Genomic DNA, 27,901 nt, shown 5'->3' with positions numbered 1-27,901 from the left:
CTGAGATCTAACCCCAAAGCCCCAATCCTGGCTTCTGCTCACATAACTCCAGTCCACTCTACCCTCCCTCTGCCAGAGCACAAGGTGATTGGCTCCACAGGGAATTTTGTGTGTTGGCACTTTATGAGGGTGCCTGAATTTCCAGCTGTCTCTCCCTGGAAAACAGCAACCCCACTGCTTTTTACAGCCATCTGTTATGTGTGTACTCTTCTCAGTTCTGGTGCTCTCTGCTGGGGGTCCCAGCTTGGGGATTAGACCCCAGAGTTCTCAGTGGCAATCCCTCACAGATGAGATATCTTTCCTGAACTTCAGTTGTTATCTGTGGGAGCCCACCAGCCCAACAGTGCCTCCTCCCTTCCTACCAATCTCTATTCGGTTTCCTCTTTTCATCCTCGGGATCAGGGTTCTGTTCATCAAGTCTTCTATTGATTATTCAGGATGTTTTTCTGTATTTTAGTTATAATTACAGTTTGTTCCTGTGTGTATTTCTGTGCAGCATCGACTTACTCCTCACTCATAGTTTCCATTTTTCAGTGTTTTAAGATTTTTTCTTATTTGGTAAAAATAATTAAAATGAGCAACCAGTGGTTGGTTTAGCCATGTTCTTATTTTGTCTATTTTCTCTAGGTAGCAGTAAAATTGGTGGACTTATTTCTTTTATTCTTTTGATAAAATTTTAATTTTAAGGGTAAAGTTCAGTTTCTTTTAATTCAGAGGAGTAATATTGGTCTCTTTTAAAAAGTATTACATGTCAATGAGACATTGTTTGGCTGCATTTCTGAAACTCAGAGGAAGACTCAACCAAGGGAAAAATGATCCTGCTGTCTGTGTTTTTAATAGACAGTTTTTGTTGGCAAACTTAATGCTTATGTTCTAAGGCCAAGGGGAACAATCCTATTTTAGACTTCCTTTCTCCAGACTATGACACACAAAAGCTAGCCAGAAAATGGCTTAGCAGGTTCTGTAATGACTAGCTAAAGTAAAGGAAAAATTACCAAAATGTCCTAGATATAACATTCCTTTGAAATGTTTATAGTCGGTGATAAATCCAGCATTTGATTGTGTTAACATCTCTGGTACAGACAGGAAAACAACTGTAGTAGAGATTTTCTGTTTCAGAAACAGTGAATACTGTATAAAGGATCCAAGAAGAGCATTTTAGAAGGCCAGAAAGAGCATTCTTTTCTCTAGTCTATTCTTTTCCTAGTAACTGGAACATATTAGTTGCCCCTCTTGTATAAGTTAATTTTGGGGCTTTTTTATTGAAAGCATCTTTGATTTGCAGTTGATATTAAAACTCACTCTATTGCAATTTACATATAAAACAAAGAAGTCTCAATAACTCATATTTCTCTCATGATGAGCTGTGATGTTCCAGCCTAAGCATTTGACCTAATGGGTTCTATAACTGTGTGTTTGGTCAATAGAATTAACATACACATGAGTTTTGGTCTTTGACTACTAAATTCTATATTCTCTCTCTGTTGTATTGCAGGATTTATTGGTTATGCTCCATATATCAACCGGATAGTTCAACAGTGGAACCTTCAGGATAATGATGATGATCAGCTATTTTATACTAAAATTTACATTGATCCACTGAAGAGGGTATGTAATAGCTCCTGCTCCCATTTTCAATGTAACCCCCTTGTCCAGGAAGGCTGCTGGAGCTTCCCGGCAGTTAGCAGGCAGAAGAGTAAATAAGGGACCATCTCAGTTTTGTCAACTCCCTTCTCACAAAATACTTTCTTGTATTTTTTCTTTGACTGCAACATATTTGTGTGGCTACATATAATATGCAAAGGAAATGCTACCTTTTATTTGTAGTATATGTATCTTGCTAGAAATCTGAATTCTGTAATTAAGTGGGGAGGGGAGTGATGTTGGGGCAAATAGCAGTCCTGAGATTGATTTAAATGAAACTGTGGAGAAAAGTATAACCAAAGCTCAATTTTAACAATATTTTTAATATATTTACCTAATATAACTGTTACAGTTCTAGAATTTACTGAATTGTGTATTCATGGGTGCTGTCATTATGAAACAAGGTTTTCTTAAAAGTACATTTTACAGTGAATTTGCAGCTATATTGTTTCTGTTTCTTAGATAAGTACTTTAGTTACCTAAATATTTTCATTAGACACTTAATACTTAAGAAACTCCATTCTTAAGCTATTTTTCTTCATCTCTATATTTTACTTTCCCTCTGTGTGCCTGCCACGGCAAGCCTGAGGGATTTGGCCTCTCATCTGGAGAGAAACCTCCTCTTAATGTGGGTGCAGCATGCTGCTTATCTTTTCTTGTAGTTCAACTAGGAAAGTGCTTTGAGTCTTATTTAGTTGTCTTTGCTTAGGGTTCTTCCTCACTGTTGTGTTTATAATATTTTTGGTTGTCTAAATCCTGTTTAAATTTCTCTCTAAGCATAAGGGTATGCTCAGTATACGTCTTAGTCTTCTTGGATTGTCATAACCAAATACCATAGACTGGATGGTTTTTTAAACAATAGAAAAAATTGTTTTCAAAGAGTCTAGAAGTCTGAGATAACGTTGCTAGCATGGTCAGTTTCTGATGAAAACTCTCTTCCTCACTTGGTCCTCACATGGGATAGATAGAGGAAGAAAGAGACAGACAGAGGGAGAAGGAAAGGGAAAGGGAGGGCAAGCACAGGTGTGTAAACACCAATTTCTTCTCATAAGGACAAAATTTACATCATGAGGAACCCCCTCTTATAACCTGAACTTAACCCTCATTGCGGTTAGAGCTTCAACATAGGAATTTTGAGGGAGCACAAAGTTTCAATACACAATAGCATGCACAATACTTTTAGGAATATTATTGTGAAGAGCAATGTAGCTGAAAAACTGCATTGAGAATCATAAGGGTTTTTTAAAATATATTTTTATTGATTTCAGAGAGGAAGGGAGAGGAAGAGAGAGATAGAAACATCAGTGATGAGAGAGCATCATTGATTGGTTGCTTCCTGCACACCCTACACTGGGGATCAAACCAGCAACTCTGGAATTGAACCCCAACCTCCTGGTTCATAGGTTAACGCTCAAACACTGGACTGAGCGAGAATCATAAGGTTTTTAAAGCAGATTAATTGCCAGCCTGTTGGCAATCAGGCCGTTTATGCTGCAATAATAACCCCCAAGCTCAACAGCTTAACAGGGGTTCCTGCTTATTGTAGTCTCTTGGTAGAGGGGAGTGGGGCCCTAGTTGATAAAGCAGCTATCTCCAACCTTGCTGGTTCATGTGCCAGAGAGAAGTAGCACACTTAGGGTCTCCAACTGGCAATGACATCTCCAGATGGGAAGTGATTCATTTTACTTCTGCTAACAATTCACTGGTCAGAATTAGTCAGAAGGTGGAGATGTGGAAATACTTGGAAAACAGCATGAATGCTTTCCCATACATTCTATCCTCTAATTTAATCAATAGTAAAATTATAATCTTTCTGAAAAATATTGCTGGAATAATTTACATATGGAATTTAATTTTTTTAAAGAACAAACTATATTAACATATAGTGTTTGTTGTTCCATTGTTGTTTTTAATATTATCTCTGTTCTTATTTTAGGAAGCTCTTAACATCACATTGGATCACAAATGCAAAATTTTTCAGACTTTAAATGGAGCTGTAGGTATGCTTCCAATATAATGAATTGCTCATGGATACAAATGGACATCTGTATGTTCAACTGCTGCTGTTTGGTATATCCATTTTGGGGCTATGACTAAGGTTTACTGTGTAGATATTGCAACTATTAAAATATACTGGACTTGAGCTTATTGATGCAGTAAATACATTCAGTTCAAATCACTGCCTCAGAGTGATGCAAAAAAAGATAAGCTTCTTGCCTTAGGTAACATAGAATTTAGTATCTCATCATCTGGGACTATAGATGTAGTTTTAAATTAATTATACCTACTGTTACACATTTTTCATTATAAGTTCCCTGTATTGAGAATCACTCAGGAATAGTAGAGTATAAGAGTATTTTTTATCTAGCTGAAAAGTACCTGATAACTGGGCACATTCATTGTGGAGTGTGTGTGTGTGGTGTGCTTTCCTAAATAGACATATATCTTGATGAAATACATTAATGCATTAAAATTAATTAATCAATACATTAAATATCAACATACATTAATTCATTAATAAATTATACTGAAAATTTAAAAATACTTTGCAATTCAATATGATTCTTCAAGGCAGTACATAAAGTAACAGGTTTCTCAGAATGGAAAGAATTTAGTTTGGAGTGCTCAGGAAGTGAGGGAAGGAATCTGAAAACAAATAAAAATACCTCTCTGCTCCCATATGACTTGTATATTACTGGAATTACATTAAGCCTGACTTTTTCTTTTCCTTTTTGTTGAATTTATTGGGATGACACTGATTAACAAATTATATAGGTTCAGGTGCATAATTCTATAACACATCATCTGTATACTGCATTGTGTGTTCACTGTTCCTCCTGCCCCCCAAGTCAAGTCTCTTTCCATCACCATTTATCCCCTCTTTACCCTCCTCCACCTCCCCCCTGTCCAGTAATCACCACACTGTTCTTCATGTCTGTGAGTTTTTTTATCTCTCTTTTTTTGTCTTTTATTTGTTCAATCTTTCCACCCGGCCTACACCTCAGACAGCTGTCAGCTTGCTCTCTATCTATGAGTTTGTCTCTATTTTGCTTATTTAGCTCATTTTGTTCATTAGATTCCACATATGAATGAAATCATATGGTACTTGCCTTTTTCTGACTGGCTTATTTCACTTAGCATGATACTCTCCAAGTCCCTCCATGCTGTCTCAAAGGGTAAGAGATCCTTCTTTTCTACAGCCACATAGTATTCCATGGTATAAATGTACCAGAGGTTTTTTATCCACTCATCCACTGATGGACACTTAGGCTGCTTCCAAATCTTGACTCTTGTACTCTGCAGTGAACATAGGGGTGCATATATTCTTTCAAATTAGTGTTTTGGGTTTCTTTGAATTTATTCCCAGACGTGGAATTGCTGGGTCATAAGGCAGTTGCAATTTTAATTTTTTGAGGTAACTCCATAATGCTTTCCACAGTAAACCTGATTTTCAAGAACTGGAAATACTATCAGTCACGGCCAAGTGTAGAAACCTTGCTTATTGTGCCAATCAGTGTTCTATTTGCCTTACATGTATTGTTATTACCTTTATAATAACCTTGAAAGGCAGGCAAGGATCCCATTTTACAGATGAATAAATTGTGACAATAATTTAACTCTTCTAAGATCATATTACTATCAGGAGGTGGAGGCAGGATTGCAAAGATGCTTTCCTTCCACCAGACACTTCAGTGGCTCAGCACCTCAGTCTGCTGGTGCCAGGTTGGAGTATGTGAGGTACTCAGAATCTCATTCTTTGTCATTTGGGTATCTGTTGACTTGGAGTAGGCCAAGTTACTACAAGTGTAGTAGCACATGATAGCATGCATGAGCAAATTTATAACAATAAGAAAAAATATATATGTGTGTGTGTATATATATATATATATATATACACACATATGTATATATGAATATACATGCACATTTTAAATTACTAAAACATGTTTTTCTTTTTAACTCAGATGAGGTTGTTCTGAAATTTGAAAATGGCAAAGCCAGAGCTAAGAATGTATTTTATGAAACATTACCAGTGGCAATTAATGGAAATGGACCCACCAAGGTGAGTCACAGTGACTTTTCCCTATTTTCTTATTTTTTGGAGATAGACTATGGAGCAATATGTAGAACAGCTTCTTTTTTTAATATCTTTAAGAGGCTTTATTTTGGTGCCAACAATTTAATGGCTTTATCTTTTACACAGTATATTGTCTGATTTCATCTAGATTAGCTGATGACTTTTTCTCAGCAGAGTGATAAGTTTTTATGCTATTTAAAACACATTTCACTTCAGTGTTTAATAATAACAGCTAACTGGAGAGTGAGCCATGTTTCCTTCATATAGGGCAGTGGTTCTCAACCTTGGCTGCACATTAGAATCACCTGGGAATCTTTTTAAAATCCTGATTTCTGGGCCTCATCCTCCGGAAATTCTGTTTCTTTGTTATGGGGTGGGGCCACAACATTAGTAACACAGAAACAGAATTTCCGAGGATGAAGCCCAGAAATCAGGATTTTAAAAAGATTCCCAGGTGATTCTAATGTGCAGCCAAGGTTGAGAACCACTGATATAGGGTATCCTCTCTTAATAGGAATAATTGAGGTTGTTAAGGGATCATTTGTTTCACCCGTGTCACCATTTTTTAAAGTAACAACTCTGCTAAGATTGAGGTGTAATTATATGCCCAGAATGCTTCCTTTTGCACTTATTTTCAACCTGGGTTATAGTTGACAAACACAACTTGACTAATGAAATTTTGGATGCTTTTCAAGTGTATATAATTGAGCTTGCTGAAAATGTAATTGACTGCAAATGTATAGGTTAGTTGGTAAAGTTCATATTGCTGGTATCCAGTTAAAATGGAACATGATTGTGTGTGTGTGTGTGTGTGCGCGCGCGCGCGCGCGCTTAAAATCATGTTCTGAGATACTGAGTTGGCTGCTTTACTCATAAGTATATGAAAAGAGATTACAAATAGATTTGCTTTGTGGGAAGACCAAGATGGGGAGATGTGTGCTGTTTCAGAAAAGTGAGTAGTCAGAATTCCAGTAAAAGCTATATGCATAGGAAGAAATTCAAGGGAAAACCCACTTTGGCAGTGTTTCCAACATCAAAATGGAAGTAGACTCCCCTTCTCTCCTAGTTAATCTTTCTACCTTGCTTTCTGTCCTATTCCAGTTCTCCTATAAAGCTGGCTTTCCCATGTGTTCTCCTTTCTCTATCGCAGGGGTCCTCAAACTTTTTAAACAGGGGGCCAGTTCACTGTCCCTCAGACCGTTGGAGGGCCGGACTATAGTTTTTTTAAAAAAAACTATGAACAAATTCCTATGCACACTGCACATATCTTATTTTGAAGTAAAAAAACAAAATGGGAATACAATATTTGTATTTGCATGTGGCCCGCGGGCCGTAGTTTGAGGACCCCTGCTCTATCATGTATCAATTTCCCCAGGTGCATTATCCTTCTTATTACCATTTTAAAGACCCTCAAATATTTTCCATCCTCTAAACAAAACAAAACTGAGCCAACACAAACTATAATATCCCCCTCAATCCACATTGCCTTCCAGCCTTCCTATCTTTTCTCCTCCACATCACAACCAGGCTGCTTCTTTAAAGTGGAGACAACTCACAGATACCATGCACCTTCCCACCCACCAGGAAATGAGCCTCCAGGTCCTGTGGGTTGTTATATCCTTGATGAATAGAAAACACTTGTCAGCCCTCATTTTTAATTCACCCAAAGATAGCTTTCAACAGTGTTGATCTCATTTGGTCCTACTTGAAATATTCTTTCCCTTTGTTTCCATGATGCTCTGCTGATCTGTCTACTAATTTTCTAGTTTTTCCTCTTCAATCTTTCTCTTTTCTTGCTTTACTATATATTTTTAAAATATTTTCTTTTTTATGTGGAGGGCAATGGGTTTGGGTGAATGGTCCTCTGCCTATACTGTTTTAGTTAAGAGTTCCACAGTATCTATCTGAGACATCTTCCTTTTCTCTTCTGCACACATTTTTGGGTAATTTGCTTCACTCCCACATCAGCAAATCTTCTCTCAAGGCTGATGATTTGCAGATCCTGCCACTAACTCCTGGTATTTTTCCTGAACTCCAGGTCTGAATACCCGGTTGGTAGATTTCCTTGTGTGTCATATGAGACCTGGAGCTCAGCACCTTAAGCTCTGCCTCCTCTTCCATCCAATTGGTTAACCAGAACCTGGGTTTTATTTTAGTGGTAGTTGCTTCCCTCTCCCAATCCAAGTGCTGTTCTTTCTAACTGCTATGTATGGTGGTTGATCTAATTTTCTTAGTGCCAATGGCAACTTCCTTAGTTCAGTCCACCTGCAACCTCCCACCAGTAACAATCACCCACCAGTACAGTAGTAGCCTAACCATGGTCGGCAAACTGCGGCTCTCGAGCCACATGCAGATCTTTGACCCCTTGAGTGTGGCTCTTCCTAAGCCTTAGGAGTACCCTAATTAAGTTAATAACAATGTACCTACCTATATAGTTTAAGTTTAAAAAGTTTGGCTCTCAAAAGAAATTTCAATCCTTGTGCTATTGATATTTGGCTCTGTTGACTAATGAGTTTGCCGACCACTGGTAGAACACGAGTTTTTGGCTGAAGTAGAAGCCAATCATTTTACTCACCTGTGCAGCATCCTCCATGGATTTAGGTAAAGTTCCTAATTCTCAACTTATCTCATAAGGCTCTTTTAAAACTTTGCTCCTGTTTAGTGATCACTCATCTGCTATCCCATACCCAAATCCTAGCACAATAAATATTCACACAAACAGTTTTCATAAACAATCATTCTTTTTCTCAGCTCCTGCCATACTGAATTACTTTGAACTTCACAAAATTTTCATGTTTTTTTTTTCTTTCTGTAAGTCTTTCGTACATGCATATCACTCATTCTGGAAGCCTCTGCCCCCAGTTCCACTCCTTTACCAACCTACTCCATCTTGTTCATCTTTTAGTGTCAGCTTAGTCTTTACTCCTATGTATGCTTTTATAATATCTGGAACTTTGTCCATCAAGTACATACCAACACTGGACAGTGATAGAATTTACCTGATTTTTAGTCTCACTTACTGTGGCTTTAGCCTAAGAATTACAGAACTCATATATATTCCATTAACTTTTTGTTTTCCTGGGGTTCAGCACTTATGTACCCTATATTAGCGTTTCAATAAATGGAATTAGAATGTCAGAGTCTAAACAATGTAATGATCTAGCATTATTCTTGAGAGTGGTAAGAAAGGTTTTTTTCTGGAAAGACAAAATACTTGTAAAATTACTGCGGGGTTCAGTGGCTTGGCTCAGTGGTTGAGTTCTGCCTATGAACTGGGAGGTCACGGTTTGATTCCCAATTAGGGCATATACCCGGGTTGTGGGCTCAATCCTCTGTGGGGGCAGGGTGTACAGGAGACAGCTGATCAATGATTCTCTCTCATCATTGATGTTTTTTATTTCTTTATTGATTAAGGTATTACATATGTGCCCTTATCACCCTATTGCCCCCCCTCATGCCCTTACCCCCTGGTGTCTTTGTCCATTGGTTAGGCTTATATGTATGCCTACAAGTCCTTTGGTTGATCCCTCCCCCTACCTTCCCTCTGAGGTTTGACTATCTAATCGATGCTTCTCTGTCTCTGGATCTGTTTTTGTTCATCAGTTTATGTTGTTCATTCCATAAATGAGTGAGATCATGTGATATTTATCTTTCTCTGACTGGCTTATTTCACTTAGCATAATGATCTCCAGTTCCATCCATGCTGTTGCAAATGGTAAGAATTCCTTCTTTTTTACTGCAGCATAGTATTCAATTGTGTAGATGTACCACAGTTTTTTAATCCACTCATCTGCTGATGGGCACTTAGGCTGTTTCCAAATCTTAGCTATGGTAAAGTGTGCTGCTATGAACAAAGGGGTGTGTATATCCTTTCTGATTGGTGTTTCTTAATTCTTGGGATATATTCCTAGAAGTGGGATCACTGGGTCAAATGGGAGTTCCATTTTTAATTTTTTGAGGAAACTTCGTACTGTTCTCCGTAGTGGCTGCACCAGTCTGCATTCCTACCAGCAGTGCATGAGGGTTCCTTTTTCTCCACACCTTTGCCAGCACTTGTCATTTGTTGATTTGTTGATGATAGCCATTCTGACAGGTGTGAGAGGGTACCTCATTGTTGTTTTGATTTGTATCTCTTGGATGATTAGTGACTTTGAGCATGTTTTCATATGACACTCAGCCTTCTGTATGTCCTCTTTCAAAAAGAGTCTATTTAGGTCGTTTGTGCATTTTTTTATTGGATTGTTTATCTTCCTTTTGTTAAGTTGTATGAGTTCCCTGTAAATGTTGGAGATTAAACACTTATCAGTGATAGCGTTGGCAAATATGTTCTCCCATGCAGTGGGCTTTCTTGTTTTGTTGATGGTTTCTTTTGCTGTACAAAAGCTTTTTATTTTGATGTAGTCCCATTTGTTTATTTTCTCTTTAGTTTCCATTGCCCTAAGGGGCTCTATCGGTGAAGATATTTCTTAGGCATATGTCTGAGATTTTGCTGCCTGTGGATTCCTCTAGTATTTTTATGGTTTCCCATCTTATGTTTAAGTCCTTTATCCATTTTGAGTTTATTTTTGTGTATGGTGTAAGTTGGTGGTCTAGTTTCATTTTTTTTTTGCATGCATCTGTCCAATTTTCCCAACACAACTTATTGAAGAGACTATCTGGACTCCATTGTATGTTCTTGCCTCCTTTGTCAAATATTAATTGAGCATAGTGCTTTGGGTCAATTTCTGGGTTCTCTCTTCTATTTCATTGATCCATATGTCTTCTCTTGTGCCAGTACCAGGCAGTTTTGAGAACAGTAGCTTTGTAATACATCTTGATATCAGGTATTGAGATCCCCCCTACTTTGTTCTTCTGTCTCAGGATTGCTGCAGCTATTTGGGGTCTTTTTTTTATTCCAGATGAGTATTTGGAGAGTTCGTTCTAAATCTGTGAAATATGCTGTTGGTATTTTAATGGGGAGTGCATTGAATCTATAGACTGCTTAGGGTAGTATGGACATTTTAATGATGTTGATTCTACCAAACCATGATAATGGTATGTTATTCTATCTGTTTATGCTTTCCTCTTTCCTTTTTTTTCACTGTCTTGTAGTTTTCTGAGTACAGGTCTTTTACCTTCTTAGTTAAGTTTATTCCTAGGTATCTTAATTTTTTTGGTGCAATGGTAAATGGGATTTTTTTTAGTCTCTTTTTCTGTAAGTTCACTATTGGTGTACAGAAATGCCATAGATTTCTTGGCATTAATTTAGTATCTTGCTACATTACCGAATTCATTTATTAAGTCTAATAATTTTTTGATGGAGTCTTTAGGGTTTTCTATGTACAGTATCATGTCATCTGCGAATAAGGACAGTTTTAATTCTTCTTTTCCAATTTGGATGCCTTTTATTTCTTTTTCTTGTCTGATCACAATTTCTAGTACTTCTAGTACTATGTCGAACAGGAGTGGTGAGAGTGGGCATCCCTGCCTTGTTCCTGTTCTTAGGGGAAGTGCTTTTAGTTTTTGCCCATTGAGTATGATGTTGGCTGTAGTTTTCTCATATATGGCTTTTATTATGTTGAGGTATGATCCTTCTATTCCCACCTTGCTGAGAGTCTTTATCAAGAAAGGGTGTTGGATTTTGTCAGATGCTTTTTCTGCATCAATTGCTATGACTATGTGATTTTAATCTCTCAATTTGTTTATGTGATGTTTCAGGTTTATTGATTTGTGGATAATGTACTATTTTTGCTTCCCCAGGATAAATCCTACTAGGTCATCTTTTTGATGTAATACTGGATCTGATTTGCTGGAATTGTGTTGAGGATTTTGGTATCTATGTTCATGAGGGATATTGGCCTGCAATTCTCTTTCATTGTGTTGTCTTTATCTGGTTTTGGTAATAGGGTATTGCTGTCTTCATAGAATGAGCTGGAAAGTGTTCCTTCCTCTTGAATTTTTTTTAGTAGTCTGAGGAGTATAGGTTTTAGTTCTTCCTTTAATTTTTGGTCAAACTTCCCTATGAAGCTGTCTAGCCCTGGGCTTTTGTTTGCTAGAAGCTTTTTGATGACTACTTCAATTTCTTCCATAGTTATGAGCCTATTGGTGTTTTTAGATTCTTCCTGATTGAGTTTTGGAATGTTGTATTTTTCTAGGAATATGTCCATTTCCTCCAGGTTTTCTATTTTGTTGGACTAGAGTTGTTCATACTAGTTTTAACAATCCTTTGTATTTCTGTGGGGTCTGTTGTTATTTCACCTCTTTCATTTCTGATTTTGTTTATTTGGGTCCTCTCTCTTTTCTTCTTGGTGAGCCTGGCTAGAGGTTCATCAATCTTGTTTATCCTTTCAAAGAACCAGCTCTTGGTTTCATTGATCTTTGTTGTTGTTGTTGTTGTTGTTGTTCTATGTCATTTATTTCTGCTCTGATCTTTATTATCTCCTTCCTTCTGCTCACTCTGGACTTTTCATGTTGTTCTCTTTCTAATTCTTTAAGTGGTAGACTTAGATGTTTTACTACCATTTTTCTTGTTTTTTTTTTAGGTAGGCCTGTAGAGCTATTAGCTTCCCACTCAGGACTGCTTTCATTGTGTCCCATAAACTTTGGATTTGGTGTTTTCATTGTCATTCATTTCCAGGAAGTTTTTAATTTCTTCTTTGATCTCTTTGATAACCCAATAATTTTTTAATAGCATGCTATTCAGCTTCCAAGTATTTGAATTTTTGTGATTGTTTTTATTGTAGTTGATTTCTAATATTATGCCATTGTGGTCTGAGAAGATGCTTGATATGATTTCAATCTTCTTGAATTTGGAGAGACTTTGCTTGTGACCCAATATGTGGTCTATTTTTGACAATGTCCCATGTGCACTTGAGAAGAACATATATTCCTTGGCTTTGGGGTGAAATGTTCTGAAGATGTCAATTAAGTCCATCTGATCTAGTGATACATTTAGGATTGCTGTTTCTTTGCTGATTTTTTGTCTAGAGAATTTATCCAGTGATTTCAGTGGGGTATTAAAGTTCCCTACTATGATTGTATTGTTGTCAATCTCTCCCTTGATATCTTCCAGGAGTTGTTTTTTGTTTGTTTGTTTGGTTTTATGTATTTGGGTACTCCTGCATTGGGTGTATATATGTTTATCAGGGTTATATCCTCTTATTGTATCAATCCCTTTAGTATTATGAAGTGGCCTTCTTTATCTCTTGTTATGGCCTTCACTTTGAGGTGTATTTTGTCAGCTATAAATATTGCTACCCCAGCTTTTTTTCCATTTCCATTTGCCTGAAAGATATTTTTCCATCCCTTCACTTTCCGTCTGTGTGAGTCTCATGTTCTAAGGTGTGTCTCTTGTAGACAGCATATATATGGTCATGTTTTTTTTTATCCATTCAGTCACTTGATATCTTTTGATTTGAGCATTTACTCAGTTTACGTTTAAAGTTATTATCGATAAGTACTTGTTTGTAGCCATTTTTATTTTTGTGTCTGTTTCTTTTTCCCGTTTTATTTCTTCTTTTTACACCAATCCCTTTAGCATTTCTTGAATTGCTGGCTTGGTTGTAATAAACTCCATTAGCCTTTTTTTGTATGTGGAGCTCCTTATTTCCCCTTCAATTTTGAATGATAACCTTGTTGGATAGAGTATTCTTGGATTCATTCCTTGCTTTGCATCACTTTGTAAATTTCCTTCTATTCTTTTATGGCCTGATGTGTTTCTGTTGAGAAATCATTTGATAATCTAATGGGAGATCCCTTGTATGTAACTTTCTGTCTCTCTCTTGCAGCCTTTACGATTCTCTCTTTGTCTTGAACATTTGCCAACGTAATTATGACGTGTCTTGGTGTGGGTATTTTGGGGTTCATATTGTTTGGTACTCTCTGTGCTTGTGTGACCTTTTTCTTCCCCACATCAGGGAAGTTTTCTGACATTATTTCTTCAAATTGGTTTTCTAACCATTGTTCTTCTTCCTGTCGTTCTGTCACCCCTATTATTCATATGTTGCTTTGTTTCATGTCTCAATGGTCCCTTAGGCTCTCCTCCTGTCTTTTAATTTTTTTTTTTCCAATTGCAGTTCAATTTGTATGTGTTTTGCTTCCCTGTCTTCTAATTTGCTTATTTGGTCCTCTGCTTCTTCTAGTCTACCCCCCCTTCCTTCTGAAATTTACCAGTCTATTCCATGTTTCCGTGCCTCTGATTCTATTTTATTCTATTTTATTTTGTTCATTAGATTTCTTGTTCATTTTTTTAGATTTATAGATTCAATTGTTGATATATATGTGTTTCTTGCCATTTGAATATTCATATTTTATATCCTTTTTTTTCTTCTTCTTCTTCCTCTTCTTAAAGAATACCCTTCAACATTTTATGTAATACTAGTTTGGTGGTGATGAACTGCTTTAGCTTTTTATTATCTGTGAAGCTCTTTATTTGACCTTCAATTCTAAATGATAGCTTTGCTGAGTAGAATAATCTTGATTTTAGGTCCTTGCTATTCATCAGTTTGAATATTTCTTGTCACTCGCTTCTGGCTTGCAAAATTTCTGTTGATAAATCAGATGACAGTCCTATGGGCACTCCCTTGTAGGTAACTAACTGCTTTCCTCTTGCTGCTTTTTTTTTTTTGCCAGATTAAAAGTTTATTAGGAGGTTAACAAGGGATCTTTTATTGCATCTCCAAAGACCAAAAGAGTTACAAGGAAAATGTCTCCCAATTATGTTTAGCTTCATAGTGTGCCCATCAGCAATATCACATTTAATGAAATTATTTTACAATCACATCTAGATGAGTACCTGTGAAAGCACAACACATTATGTAAATGTCACTGTGATAATAGATATTACTTGACCCTGTTATAGATTTCTCTATGTGTCTCAGAAGATGGAGACAGTAAGGTGACTCTGCCATCTCTTATAGCAGTGGTTCTCAACCTTCTTGCTGCTTTTAAGATTCTCTTTGTCTTTAACCATTGGCATTTAATTTTGATGTGTCTTGATGTGGGCTCTTTGGGCTCATCTTGTTTGGGACTCTCTGAGCTTCCTGGACTTGTAAGTATATTTCTTTCACCATGTAGGGGTACTTTTCTGTCATTATTTCTTCAAATAATATTCCATAATCTTGCTCTCCCTTTTCTTCTTCTGGTACCCCCCATAATGCAAATGTTGGTACACTTGAAGTTGTCCCAGAGGCTCCTTATACTGTGTTCATATTTTTTATTCGTTTTTTCTTTTTCCTTTATTTTTTTTAAATATATGTTATTGATTTTTTACAGAGAGGAAGGGAGAAGGATAGAGAGTTAGAAACATCGATGAGAGAGAAACAGCGATCAGCCGCCTCCTGCACACTCCCCACATGTACCCACAACCAAGGTACATGCCCTTGACCAGAATCAAACCTGGGACCCTTGAGTCCATAGGCCGACGCTCTATCCACTGAGCCAAACCAGTCAGGGCTCTTTTTTTTTCTGATTGGGTGTGTTTTTTTTGCCTCCTAATATTCCAAATCATTTATTTGATTCCCAGAATCCTCTACTCTACTGTTGAGTCCCTGTAAGTTATTCTTTATTTCAGTTAGTGTATGCTCAATTTATGACTGGTCCTTTTTCATGTCTTTGACATTCTCTCTAAGATCCTTGAAAGTCTCATGAAGATCCTTGAGTACCCTTATAACCGTGGTTTTGAACTCTGTATCCAATAGTTTGTTTTCTTCCATTTCTTTCGTTTGTGACATGCTTCTTTGTCTCCCCATTTTGGCTGCTTCCTTGTGTTTGTTTCTATGTATTGGGTAGAGCTGCTATATATCCTGGAATTGGTAGAGTTCCCTTGTGTAGTAGGTGTCCTGTAGGGCCCCAGTCACCTGAGCTGAGCACTGAAGATGTGCCGCTGTGTGCACAATGTTATAGTTGAACCTTGATTGTTATTGGCATCATTGGGAGGAATTGACTTTCAGGCCATTTGGCTGTGAGGACCAGCTGTGTCTGCAGTGGAAGAGTAGCTGTACAGGAGACACCCCTATGGATTAGGATTAAGGCTTGCTTCAGTGGGGTTTTGGTGCTCACTGAATCTGCCCCTTGAGTGTGTCACTTGTGGATGTTTAGGGTTGTAATTTGGTATGGTCTGAAGCTGGCCACTCTATTCACTGGCTCTGTGGCCTCCCAGGAGGTGCAAAGTCATCTACTGCCTGAAACTACCAGGCAGGAGCTACAGAGAGGTCTGCAGATGGATATTCCTTGTATTGGCCTTGTGAAGTGCCCTGGTAAGGCTAAGCTGTGAAGCATGGCAGTCTGGGGTTAGTGTCAGGTCTTGGGTATGTTATTTAATAGGTTTGGGGTATGCTGATGCCACCTGCTGCTTATTTAAGAAATTTTAGCAGAGTCTAACGCCAGTGCCAAGACAGACTCTTCAAATGGAAAAGCTGCTGCAAATAGTTTGGGTGGGGCTGCAAATTAGATGGGCAGAGTCTCAGGGAATCACCATGGCAGAGAAAACACTTGAGACAGGATTATAGGAACTCAGAGTCAGCTCTGTGATGGGGAGGTCCCAGCACAGGAACCCTGTGAACACCCCTGTCTGCAAGAAAACTCCCCTGGAATTCCTGCTGCAATTCCAGATAATCCAGTTCCTCCACATATGTACCTGTGTCCCCCAAAGCCACCCGGTGCTGGAGCCTAGAGGAATCGAGTTCAAGTGAGTTTGTATGTTGGCCCTTTAAGAAGAACACCTGGGTCTCCAGCAGCCTCCATGCCACTCAGCCACAATCCCTGCTGGTTTTTACAGCCCAGAGTTATGGGGACTTTTCTTATCATCTCTGGAACCCTCAGCTGGGGTCTGGTGTGGGGTTGGGACCCCTTGCTCCTCACATGGCCTCTGCAGCCAAGATATCCCTCCCAATTAAAAAAAAGTCACACCTGGGTGTCAGACCAGCCTGTTTCATGCCTCCGCCCTCCTACCAGTCTTGATGTGGTTTCTTCTTTATTTCTCTAGTTGTAGGACTTACATTCAGTCAGCTTTCAGGCAGTTCTGAATGATAGTGGTTCTTTATTTTAGTTGTAATTTTGATGTGGTTGTGGGAGGTGGTGGTACTGGCATTTACCTATGCTGCCATCTTGGTTCCCCTCTGTTTCTGACATTTTAATCAGTATGATGATCCTGTTATCCTGTTATATTTTCTCTGACATGATCCAAGCTAGTCTATTTTCTGGTGATTTTATTTGGCATCAAAAAATGAAGTTTTCTTTTATTATTTGGTATAATATAAAATTTTGAGAAAAGACTATATAAAAAGCATTCAATTAATGCTAATACTTAATAATATTATGTTAAAGTTAAATATAGGTACATGAATATATCATGCTTTTCCCTGTGTACAGGCTAACAGTGAAAGAAAGTAGATTAATCTTTAGATATAACAACCATAAACAAGTGAAACATTTTTATATGAGTTATATAAGTTAATTTTAGTTATTATTTTATTGATTGAGGGATCAATATAATTTCAGTGGGTTTTGTGCCATAACATGGAATTCAATAAAACCTGGGCCATTTGTTCAGTGGATGTCTGAAACAGTGAATAGTACCAAACCCTATATATACTGTGTGTTTTTCCTGCACATACACACCTTTCACTTAAATAAGCACTTCCAGCTTCTCATGGTCGCAAGCAAATTACCAGCATCACTCCTCTTGCATTTGAGGGTCATTGTTAAGTGACTAAACAGGTGTGGAATGTATACAGGTTTCATACCTGGACAAAGGGATGATTCACGTCCTAGGCAGGAGCGAGCCGGATGGCATATTTCATTACGCTACTCAGAACAATGTGTAATTTAAAACTTAAGAGTTATTTATTTCTGGAATGATTCTTTTAATATTTCAGATCAAGGTTGACCAGAGTAACTGAAATCCCAGAAAGTTAAACTATGGGTAGGGGACGACTACTGTAGACATATAAACTGTAAATGATAAATTGTTTGTAGTGTGTTTATAGACCAAAGTATATAAAAATGAGTTAATTTCTTTTTCGTTATTGTTGTTAATCCTCACCTGAGGATATTTTTCCATAGATTTTTAGAGAGAGTAGAAGGGAGGGGAAGAGACAGAGATAAGCATCAATGTGAGAGAGATGCATCAATTGGTTACCTCCTGCACATGCCCCGACCATGGCCAGAGATCCAGCCTGCAACCGAGGTACATGCCCTTGACCAGAATCAAACCCGGGACCCTTCAGTTCGAGCGCTGACATTCTATCCAAACCAGCTAGGGCAGTTAATTTCTTACTTAGTTACTTTCTCTAAATGTCATGCTATTATTAGGAAGAACAATTTTAAAATAATTTTTAGCTCAGCTAGTGTGGCTCAGTGGTTGAGCATTGACCTATGAATCAGGAAGTCATGGTTCGATTCCCGGTCAGGGCACATGCCTGGGTTGCGGGCTTGATCCCCAGTGGGAGGCATGCAGGAGGCGGCAATCAATAATTCTCTTTCATCATTGTTGCTTTTATCTCTCCCTCTCCTTTCCTCTCTGAAATAAATAAAAATATATTTTTAAAAAATAATTTTTAAAATAACTGACAGCCCCACTAACCTCCCATATTGTTTTCATTCATAACTGCTTTCAGTTTTATGTCCCTTCAGTATACATCCATGAGCATTAATATTTTTCATTTGTTTTCATAGTGGTTTATGAACAATTTTGTGTGTTTTTTAAACTTTATTTGTATTGTTGATACTATTACAGATGTCCCCATTGACCCCCCCCCCCCCTTTGCCTACCTCCACCCAACCTTCCTTCCCTCTGGCCATCACCATACTGTTGTCTGTGACTATGGATTAGGCATATATATTCTTTGACTAATCCCTTCACCTTCTCTCATCCATTTTGTGATTTTTAATTAGCATTTTATTTGAAAATAGGGTGTCCCAAAAAATGATGTTTCTTTCTTTTTAGATTAAATCCACTGGAATTAATAATTCTTCAACATGTGTATACATTTCTTTGGGACACACTGTATGTTTCTATATTGTATTTAATTTTCATACTTGTCTAGATAAAATCTAATATAAATCAGTTTTCAGGTGGAAACTATGATTTATTGTTTAAAGCATTACTTTTTATTCTTAAAGCAAATTTATTGTTAGTACTATATCATGATGCTTAAAAATAAAAACCAAATGTTGGAGATTCACAGAAGTTGGTGGCACGGTTAAACGCCTGTACTCATTGCCTCCCACAACCACATCAGAATGATAACTAAAATACAGAACAACCATCATCCAGAGCCACTGGAAAGCTGGCTGGTAGGAGGTGCAGAGGCATGGAATGGGCTTGTATGGCACCCACATGTGCTGCTTTTTTAATTGGGAGGGAGATCATCACTGTGGAGGCTGCTTGGAGGGGCAAGGGATCCCAGCCCCACACCATACCCCCAATGCAGGGTCCCAGAGCTGGGAAAAGTGGTCCCTATGGGGATTAAGAACTATGGGCTGTAAAAACCAGTGTGGATTGGGGCTCAGTGACACAGAGGCTGCTGGAGACCTAGCTGTTCCTCTTAACACATTAGGTGTCCAGTCAGTCACCAGTGACTGACACTATACTTTCCATCTGGAAGACAAAATAGGCTGGGCACTTAACATGTTAAAAGGCCAGTACCATGAACTGAACTTATAAGGTCCTGCTCCCTCTGAGCTCTAGCATCAGGGCAAGGCTCTGAGGAACACAGACATGTATGAGGAGGAACTGAATTGTCGGGCATCAGGGCAGGAACGTGGGGGCAGCTTTCTCTCAGAAGGAATGCTCACAGGGATCATTGTTCCTTTGCTGAGACCTCCTGGGTTACAGGGCTGACTGGCAACCATTTCTGTTTGCTCTGCCCTGATGATTCCCTAAGACCCCACCTCATCCAGTTTTCAACCCCAACTAAGCTGTGTGCAGCAGCTTTTGCATATGAAATAGCCTGTCCTTGCTTAGGCTAAAATCTTTCAAACAAGTGGCATCTGGGTCAAGGAGCCCTAAACCTATCAATAAAAGGCCCAAGACCCGACACCAACACCAGTTGGCCTTACTTCATAGCTGGACCTCATCTGGGCACTTCCAAACCCAATACAAAGAGGAGGAATCTGAATATCTCTCTAACACCTGCTGGGTGGCCCCAGGCAGTGGCTGACTTTGCACCTCTTTGGAGACCCAAGAGCCAGTGTACCCAGTGGTCTGTGTCAGACCGTACCAGATTACAACTCTACACATCCATAAGTGACACACTCAAGGGGCAGACTCAGTGAGCACCAAAGCCCCACTGAAGCAAGTCCTGCTCCATAGGGGTGTCTCCTGAACAGCAGCTTTCCCACTGTAGTCACAGCCAATTGGCCTCCCAGTGACACCAACAGCAATCAAGTCTCAACTAAAACGAAACAGTGCTCACAGTCCACAAAGTGGTGCATCTAGAGCTCCCAGCTCAGGTGACTGGGGAGGCTGAGCCAGTGGGCCCTATAGAACACCTACTACACAAGGCCACCCAAAAACTCAAGGGGACATAGCAGCTCTACCCACTACATAGAAACAAACACAGGGAAGGAGCCAAAATGGGAAGATGAAGAAACATGTCACAAATGAAAGAAATGGAAGAAAGCAAACTACTGGATATAGAGTTCAAAACCACGCTTATAAGGTTACTCATGAATCTTCTAGAAACCTCCAAAAGAAAAAGAAAAAAAGGGGGGGGGGGAAGGACCAGTCAGAAGTTAAGCATACACTGACAGACATAAAGAATAATATACAGGGAATCAATATTAGAATAAAGGATTGTGAGCATCACATCAACAATTTGAAATATGAGGAAGCAAAAAACACCCAACCAGAAGATCAAAAGGAAAAAGGAATCCAAAAATATGAAGATAGTATAAGGAGACTCTGGGACAACTTTAAGTGTACCACAGAAAACCTCCCCTACCTGGTGAAAGAAATAGACTTACAAGTCCAGGAAGCACAGAGAGTCCAAAATAAGAGGAACCCAAAGAGGCCCACACCAAGATCCATCATAATTGAAATGCCAAAAGCTAAAGACAAAGAGAATCTGAAAACCAGTTAGTTATCTACAGGGGAATGCCCATACGACTGTCAGCTGATTTCTCAACAGAAACTATGCAGGCCAGAGGGAATGGCAAGAAATATTCAAAGTGATGAATAGCAAGAACCTACAACCAAGAATATTCTACAACCAGCAAAGCTATCATTTAGAATGGAAGGTCAGATAAAGAGCTTCACAGACAAAAAAGGCTAAAGGAGTTCCTCACCACCAAACCAGTATTACATGAAATGTTGAAGTGTATTCTTTAACAAGAGGAAGAAGAAGAAGAAAAAGAAAAAGATACAAAATATAAACAATAAAAAGGCAATAAATACATATCTATCAACAATTGAATCTAAAAATCAAAATAAACAAATAAGAAATCTAATGAACAGAATTATCTAGTGAATAAAATAGAATCAGAGGCATGGAAATGGAACAGACTGAAGATTCTCAGAGGGATGGTGGGCGGGGGCAGGAAGAGATTAAACAAAGATCTTATATGCATACTAGAGGCCCAGTGCATGAAATTCGTGCACGGGGGCAGGGGTCCCTCAGCCCGGTCTGCACCCTCTTCAATCTGGGACCCCTTGGGGGATATCTGACTGCCAGTTTTGGGCCTAAACCGGCAGTCAGACATCCTTCTCACAATCCAGGACTGCTGGCTCCTAACCGCTCGCCTGCCTGCCTGCCTGATTGCCCCTAACCACTTCTGCCTGCCAGCCTGATTGCCCCGTAACTGCTCCCCTGCCAGCCTGATTGATGCCTAACTGCTCCCCTGCTGGCCCAATCACCCCCAACTGCCCTCCCCTGCAGGCCTGGTCGCCCATAACTGCCCTCCCCTGCTGGTCTGATGGACCCCAACTGCCCTCCCCTGCCGGTCTGATGGGCCCCAACTGCCCTCCCCTGCCAGCCTGATGTCCCCCAATTGCCCTCCCCAGCAGGCCTGGTTGCCCCCAGCTGCCCTCCCCTGCAGGCATGATTACCCCCAACTGCCCTCCCCTGCAGGTCTGGTTGCCCCCAACAGCCTTCCCGTGCTGGCCTTATCTCATCCCCAACTGCCCTCCCCTGCTGGTCTGATGGACCCCAACTGCCCTCTCCTGCCAGCCTGATGGCCCCCAATTGCCCTCCCCTGCAGGCTTGGTCACCCCCAACTGCCCTCCCCTGCCAGCCCAATCACCCACAACTGCCCTCCCCTGTTGGCCATCTTGTGATGATGTGAGGGTGTCACATGAGGGTGCGAGGACCACCTAGGCTTTTATTAGTATAGATATGCATTATCTATGGACACAGATAACATCGTGGCGAAGACCTGGGGCTGGGAGGGAACCAGGTGGAGGGGGGGGATGGGGGAAAAATAGGGACATTTGTAATAATCTCAACAATAAAGATTAAAAAATAATAATAATAAAAGAGAAAGCAACAACAAAAAAAGGGAATAGTCTGTTACACATACAAGAAAAGTAGCTCTCAGAAAGTTTTTATAAGGTTGGAAGAATTCAGAACCCTTTAGTAGAATGAAAGATTTGGGATATATTTTGGATGAAATATACTTTTAGTTGTTACTTTTGGTAAATTTGTACAAACTAGGCAAATTTCCTGACCTAATACTGAAATTTTTCCATCTCTACTTTGAATTATGGTTTCACATATGTGATGACATTGAAAATCTTTAGAATATTTTAAAAAATAAAATATAAACATCACTTAATAATCTACTAATTTAATGTTACACCAGATTGCTGTGTCATCAGATCTCTACCCAGATGCTAATATTATTATAGCAGAATGTTGTGGATATGCTGCGATCAAATCTCTGATGCTATTTTGAGGCCCAACACAATTAAACTCAAAAAACCTAACTTACAATAAGGTGATTAATATAAAGGAGAAAATATTTGCCTAATGTGGAAAAGTTTAGAATTATAATTTTGCAGGTGGATATCTTTAATAAAATAAAAACTTAAATCTAATAAAACGAAATTCACTGGGATAAATCTGTATATTAGTAAGACATTTTATAACAATGGAAATAAATGTTTTATCTTTGTTCTGTGCTTGAAGTGCTGAACATTTTTCTAAACCGCTAACAGGGGTAAAGACTTCAGTGTAGTCCTTCTGAGTGTGTAATATGGCTTCCTTGACCTCAATTTAGGAGTTTGGGTTTGAACTTGAAACAATTTCCTCAAATTCACAGTTAACCTGAGTCACCATTCCTGTAACTGTTTTTCTGTAACATTATAAAATTACTGATTTTATGTATGTCCTATTTTAAAACATCTTTAGTAACAAATGGCATATATTCACTGTAGAAAAAATACCTAATTCCAACAGATACAGAGGAAAATTACCCATAGCTCCAACACTTAAGAAATGAATTTAAAAATTATGTATTTTAACAGTTACTTTGAATATTTTTAAACCAAAGTGGATTCATGTACATAGTATTCTGTAACATATTCTTCTCTGCTAAACAATAAAGCATGAGTACATTTACATGTTAAAATAAAAAGTTGTTTGATTATTTTATTGAGGCTATTTCAGCCTGCTTTTCTTTTTTTTGAAGATGCTTTTTTTAAGACAAATTTTATAAGAGTTTATGAGCCAAACTGATGACATATGTCAAGGAGCAAGATCTCACCTGTTCCTAAGGTCTTTATTTTAATACGAATGGGAAAAGATATTTGCAAACAACAGCTCCAACAAGGGGTTAATATCCAAAACATATAAAGAATTCATACAACTCAACACCAAACAATACAATTAAAAAATGAGTAGAGAACACTTCTTCCAAGAAGACATATAAATGACAAACAGATGAATGCAAAGATGATATTCAACTTCACTAGATATTGGGGAAATGCAAATCAAAACTACATGAGATACCACCTCACACCTGTTAGAATGGCTCTTATCAACAAAGCAACAAATAACAAGTGCTGGGGAGGATGTGGAGAAAAAGAAAGCCTTGTTCACTGCTGATGGGAATGTAAACTAGTAGTCACTATGGAAAACAGTATGGAAGCTCTTCAAAAAATTAAGAATAAAGTTAGTGCCCTGGTTTGGCTGATTTGGCTCAGTGGATAGAGCATCGGCCTGAGAAATGAAGGGTCCCACGTTCGATTCCAATATGGGCACATGCCTGGATTGTGGGCTCAATCCCAAGTGTGGGGCATCATACAGGAGGCAACCGATCAATGATTCTCTCTTATCATTGATGTTTCTATCTCTCCCTCTCTGAAATCAATTAAAAAATATATTAAAAAAAAGAATAGAGTTAGTTACCATATGACCCAGCAATTTCTCTTCTGGGTATCTGCCCAGAAAACTCAAAAACATACATTTGCAAAGATATATTGTGTTCATTGCAGCATTATTCATGGTGCTAATAGCAAAAGTGCCCTTCAATAGATGATTGGCTAAAGATGTGGTCCCTATCTACGATGGAATCCTACTCAGCCATAAGGAAGATGAAATGCCCAAACTTTTCTCTTTTTTAAATCTATATTGTTGAAAGTATTACATGTGTCTCCTTTTTCCCTCCATTGACCTCTTCTAGCCTGTACCCACCCTCTGCCCAGGAATTTCACCACCCTATTGACTGTGTCCATGGGTTATGCATATATGCATACAAGTTCTTTGGTTCATCTCATCCCACCCACCCTCTCCCACCTTCCCTCTGAGATTCCACAATCTGTTTCATGCTTCTAATCTGTTTCATGTTTCTATGTCTCTGGATCTATTTTGTTCACCAGTTTATTTTGTTCATTAGATTCCACATATGAGTACAATCATATGATACTTGTCTTTCTCTGACTGGCTTATTTCACTTAGCATGACACTCTCCATCCTGTCTCAAAGACTAAGTGATCCTTCTTTTTTATAGCTGCATAGTTCTCTCCCTATCTTCCATCCTTGGTTATCAGGGTTCTCTCCAGCTAATCTTTAGTTGACTTTCCAGTATTTTAGTTGTATTTCCAGTTTGGTCCTGGGAGAGTGTCAGTATAGCTTTCATTACTCCTCCACCATTTTCTAACCTCCCCCCATTCTTTTCTTTTAAATCTATATAATAAACAGCCAGGGTCATAACAACTGATTATGACCGAAGACTCAACCAGACTAGAAGTCAGTGCTGGGTTGCTGTGGTGACCCAGCACTGACTGCGCCACTGTGGGCACCCCCACCCAGCACTGACTGCCAAGGGGGCTGCAGATCAGGCCTGGAGAGAGGCCTGCAGAGAGAGAGGCAGGGTCTGATCCGTAGCCTCTGTAGCAGCTGTTGATCAGAACTTGCCTCTCTTTCTCTCCCAGCCTGGCCAACAGCCGTGTCTCCATTTCTCTCCAGGCCTCCAACAGGGCTGCTGATCAGCCCCGCCTTTCTGATCAGGCCCCATTGATAGGCCGAGAGATGCTGACTGGCATAGAAACTGACCAATCAGAACCAGTTTGGCCGGCAGAGGAGGGCAGTTGGGGGAGAGATCAGGCCTGTAGGGGAGGGCAGTTGGGAGCGAGATCAGGCCAGCAGGGGAGGGCAGTTAGGGGCTATCAGGCAGGCAGAGGCAGTTAGTGACAATCAGGAAGACAGGTAGAGAAGTTAGGGGCGATCAGACAGGCAGGCAGAAGGGTTAGAGGCAATTAGGCAGGCAAGCAGGGAGGTGAGTGGTTAGGAGCCAGTGGTCCCAGATCCCTAACTGGCTGCTGGACATCCCCCGAGGGGTCCCTGATTGGAGAGGGTGCAGGCTGGGCTGAGGGAACAACCCCCTCCATGCACGAATTTCGTGCACTGGGCCTCTAGTATCATATAATATCCATCTTAAGGTAATCATTATGAAAGTGGTACATTTTCATAGAAACAAGTTTAACAGAACAAGATCCAGTCACCTAATTTGCACATGAAAAAAGACATTTCTGAAACTAATTTGACTTGCAGTAAAAATTTACTTTTTGCATAAAAACCACCATGCCTTGGTTACTGTGAACTTGAATCATTGAATGATTTGGGGAAAAAAAAGAAAGGATATGGTTGGAAAAGTTTATTTGCCAATGAAATGACATGATACTTGGAAACATCTTGATATTGTGAAAGAAGGACTAAGAAAGCACTGCCATGTAGTAGCTGAGGCCTTCCCAGAACAGCCTAACTACATAAACAGTTTTCTGTACTTTTCTTAGCTGCCAGCATAAATGTTTGCAATTTTTAATGAAGAAAACAGATGTAAATGGAAGGCCAGTGTGGTAGGTGACCTCTGCCTATGTGGTGAAAAATCCAAGAGGGAGGTTTCCAGTCAAAAGTCAGGGTTTTAAATGTATCTTAATTATCTATGAAAATAAATTAAGGTAGAAAAGTTAAGAAATAAAGGTTTCCAGTCAAAAGTCAGGGTTTTCATTTATCTTAATTATCTATGAAAAATGAATTGAGGTAGAAAGGTTAGAAAATAAAGTTTTAATTTTGAGAACTAAAACTAATGAGTTTTATGCTCAGACCTTTCAAAAAATATTGTCATTTTCATATTCACTTTGGAATTCTAATAGACTAATCAATAATGCATGAAATAAATATTTATTTTTTGTGAGGTGTCTGAGGTGAGGGAAGTACTAGTGATGGAAGTACTAATGTTTATATATAGATGGGAATTTTAGGTATGGCCAACTATTTGGGCGATCTTTTTCTTCCTTTAAAAAAAATTATTTCCCAGGATATTTTAAACGGCATGGATGGAACTGGAGAGCATTATGCTAAGTGAAATAAGCCAGTCAATGAAGGAAAAATACCACATGATCTCACTCATTCATGGATAATAAAGACCATTATAAACTTATGAACAATAATAGATACAGAGGCAGAGCTGCCTCAAACTGATTGTCAAACTGCAGCGGGAAGGCCAGGGAAGGTTGGGGAGCAGGAGGAAGGGGGGTAAGAGATCAACTGAAGGACTTGTATGCATGCATATAAGCATAACCAATGGACATAAGACACTGGGGGTAAGGGAGGCCAGAGGATTGTCAAGGGTGGGGGGAAAAAAAGGACACGTATGTAATACCCTTTGTAATACTTTAAGCAAAAAAAAAAAGAAAAAGTCAGCGGTCATGATGAAAAATAAGGGTAAAACAGCTACTGTGAATCGAACCATCCTTGAACAGAATCATGGCCTGACCAAAGAATAAAGAATATGCCAAATAAAAAAAAATTATTTCCCAGGATATTTTAAACAAAACTGTATATTTCCCACTAATCTTTAAAAAATCTCTTTTGTAAATAATCCTATATTATAAAGAGGTAATATGCAAATTAACCCTCACACCCTCGCAAGATGGCTGCCTACGACCAGGCTGGCAGGCGTTTAGTGAGGGACAACAAAACGACTGAAGAGCAGGCTGCGTGGGGCAACCAGGCCGGCAGGGGGGTAAGTGAGAGTTGACCAAACGACTGAACAAACAGGCTGTGTGGGGTGACCAGGCCAGCAGGGGGGTTAGTGAGGGATGACCAAATGACTGAACAGCAGGCTGTGTGGGGCAACCAGGCTGGCAGGGGTGATAGTGAGGGACAACCAAACTACTGAACAGCAGGCTGCATGGGGCAACCAGGCCGGCAGGGGGGGCAGTTGGGGGCAACCAGGCCAGCAGGAGGGACAGTTGGGGGTGACCAGGCTGACTTGGGGGGCCAGTTAGGAGTGAACAGGCCAGCAGATGGGGGCAGTTTGGGGTGACTAGGCCAGCTGGTGGGGGCAGTAAGAGGCAACCAGGCTGGCGGGAGGGCAGTTAGGGGTGACCAGGCGGGCAGGGGAGGTATTGGGGGCAATTAGGCTGGCAGGGAAGGCAGTGATGGGCAACTAGGCCGGCTTGGGGGAAGTTGGGGATGACCAGGCTCTCAGGGGAGCAGTTAGGGGTGACCAGGATGGCAGGGGGGCCCTTGGGGGTGACCAGTCTGGCAGGGGGAGGAAATAAGGGGTGATCAGACTGGCACACAGGAAGTGAGGGGCAATCAGGCCAGCGGGGGCGGGGGGAGCAGTCAGGAGTTACCAGGCTGGCATAGGGGGGCCTTGGGGGTAACAGGCTGCCAAGGGGTCAGTTAAGGGTGATCAAGCTGGCAGGGGGTGCAGTTAGGGGTGACCAGGCAGGCAGGCAGGTGAGCAATTATG

The 27,901-nt window shown here is 39.6% G+C and overlaps 1 protein-coding gene across 3 annotated transcripts in view; it reads left to right on the top strand.

The window, feature by feature from the left end:
* Positions 1-27,901, top strand: part of PLOD2 (procollagen-lysine,2-oxoglutarate 5-dioxygenase 2) — a 289,789-nt gene that overhangs the window by 181,147 nt on the left and 80,741 nt on the right. For all 3 annotated transcript variants that reach the window (XM_070405928.1, XM_070405927.1, XM_070405926.1), the window contains exons 5-7: positions 1,496-1,608; positions 3,581-3,644; positions 5,610-5,707. In XM_070405928.1, coding sequence (XP_070262029.1) covers positions 1,496-1,608; positions 3,581-3,644; positions 5,610-5,707 — 275 coding nt within the window. The remainder of the gene's footprint in view (positions 1-1,495; positions 1,609-3,580; positions 3,645-5,609; positions 5,708-27,901) is intronic.

Source organism: Myotis yumanensis, unplaced genomic scaffold, assembly GCF_028538775.1.
Source record: "Myotis yumanensis isolate MYYU_CA2020_CCGP unplaced genomic scaffold, mMyoYum1.0.hap1 SCAF_2, whole genome shotgun sequence".
Classification (NCBI taxonomy): Eukaryota; Metazoa; Chordata; class Mammalia; order Chiroptera; family Vespertilionidae; genus Myotis; species Myotis yumanensis.
This window is presented reverse-complemented; position numbering and strand designations above follow the sequence as displayed.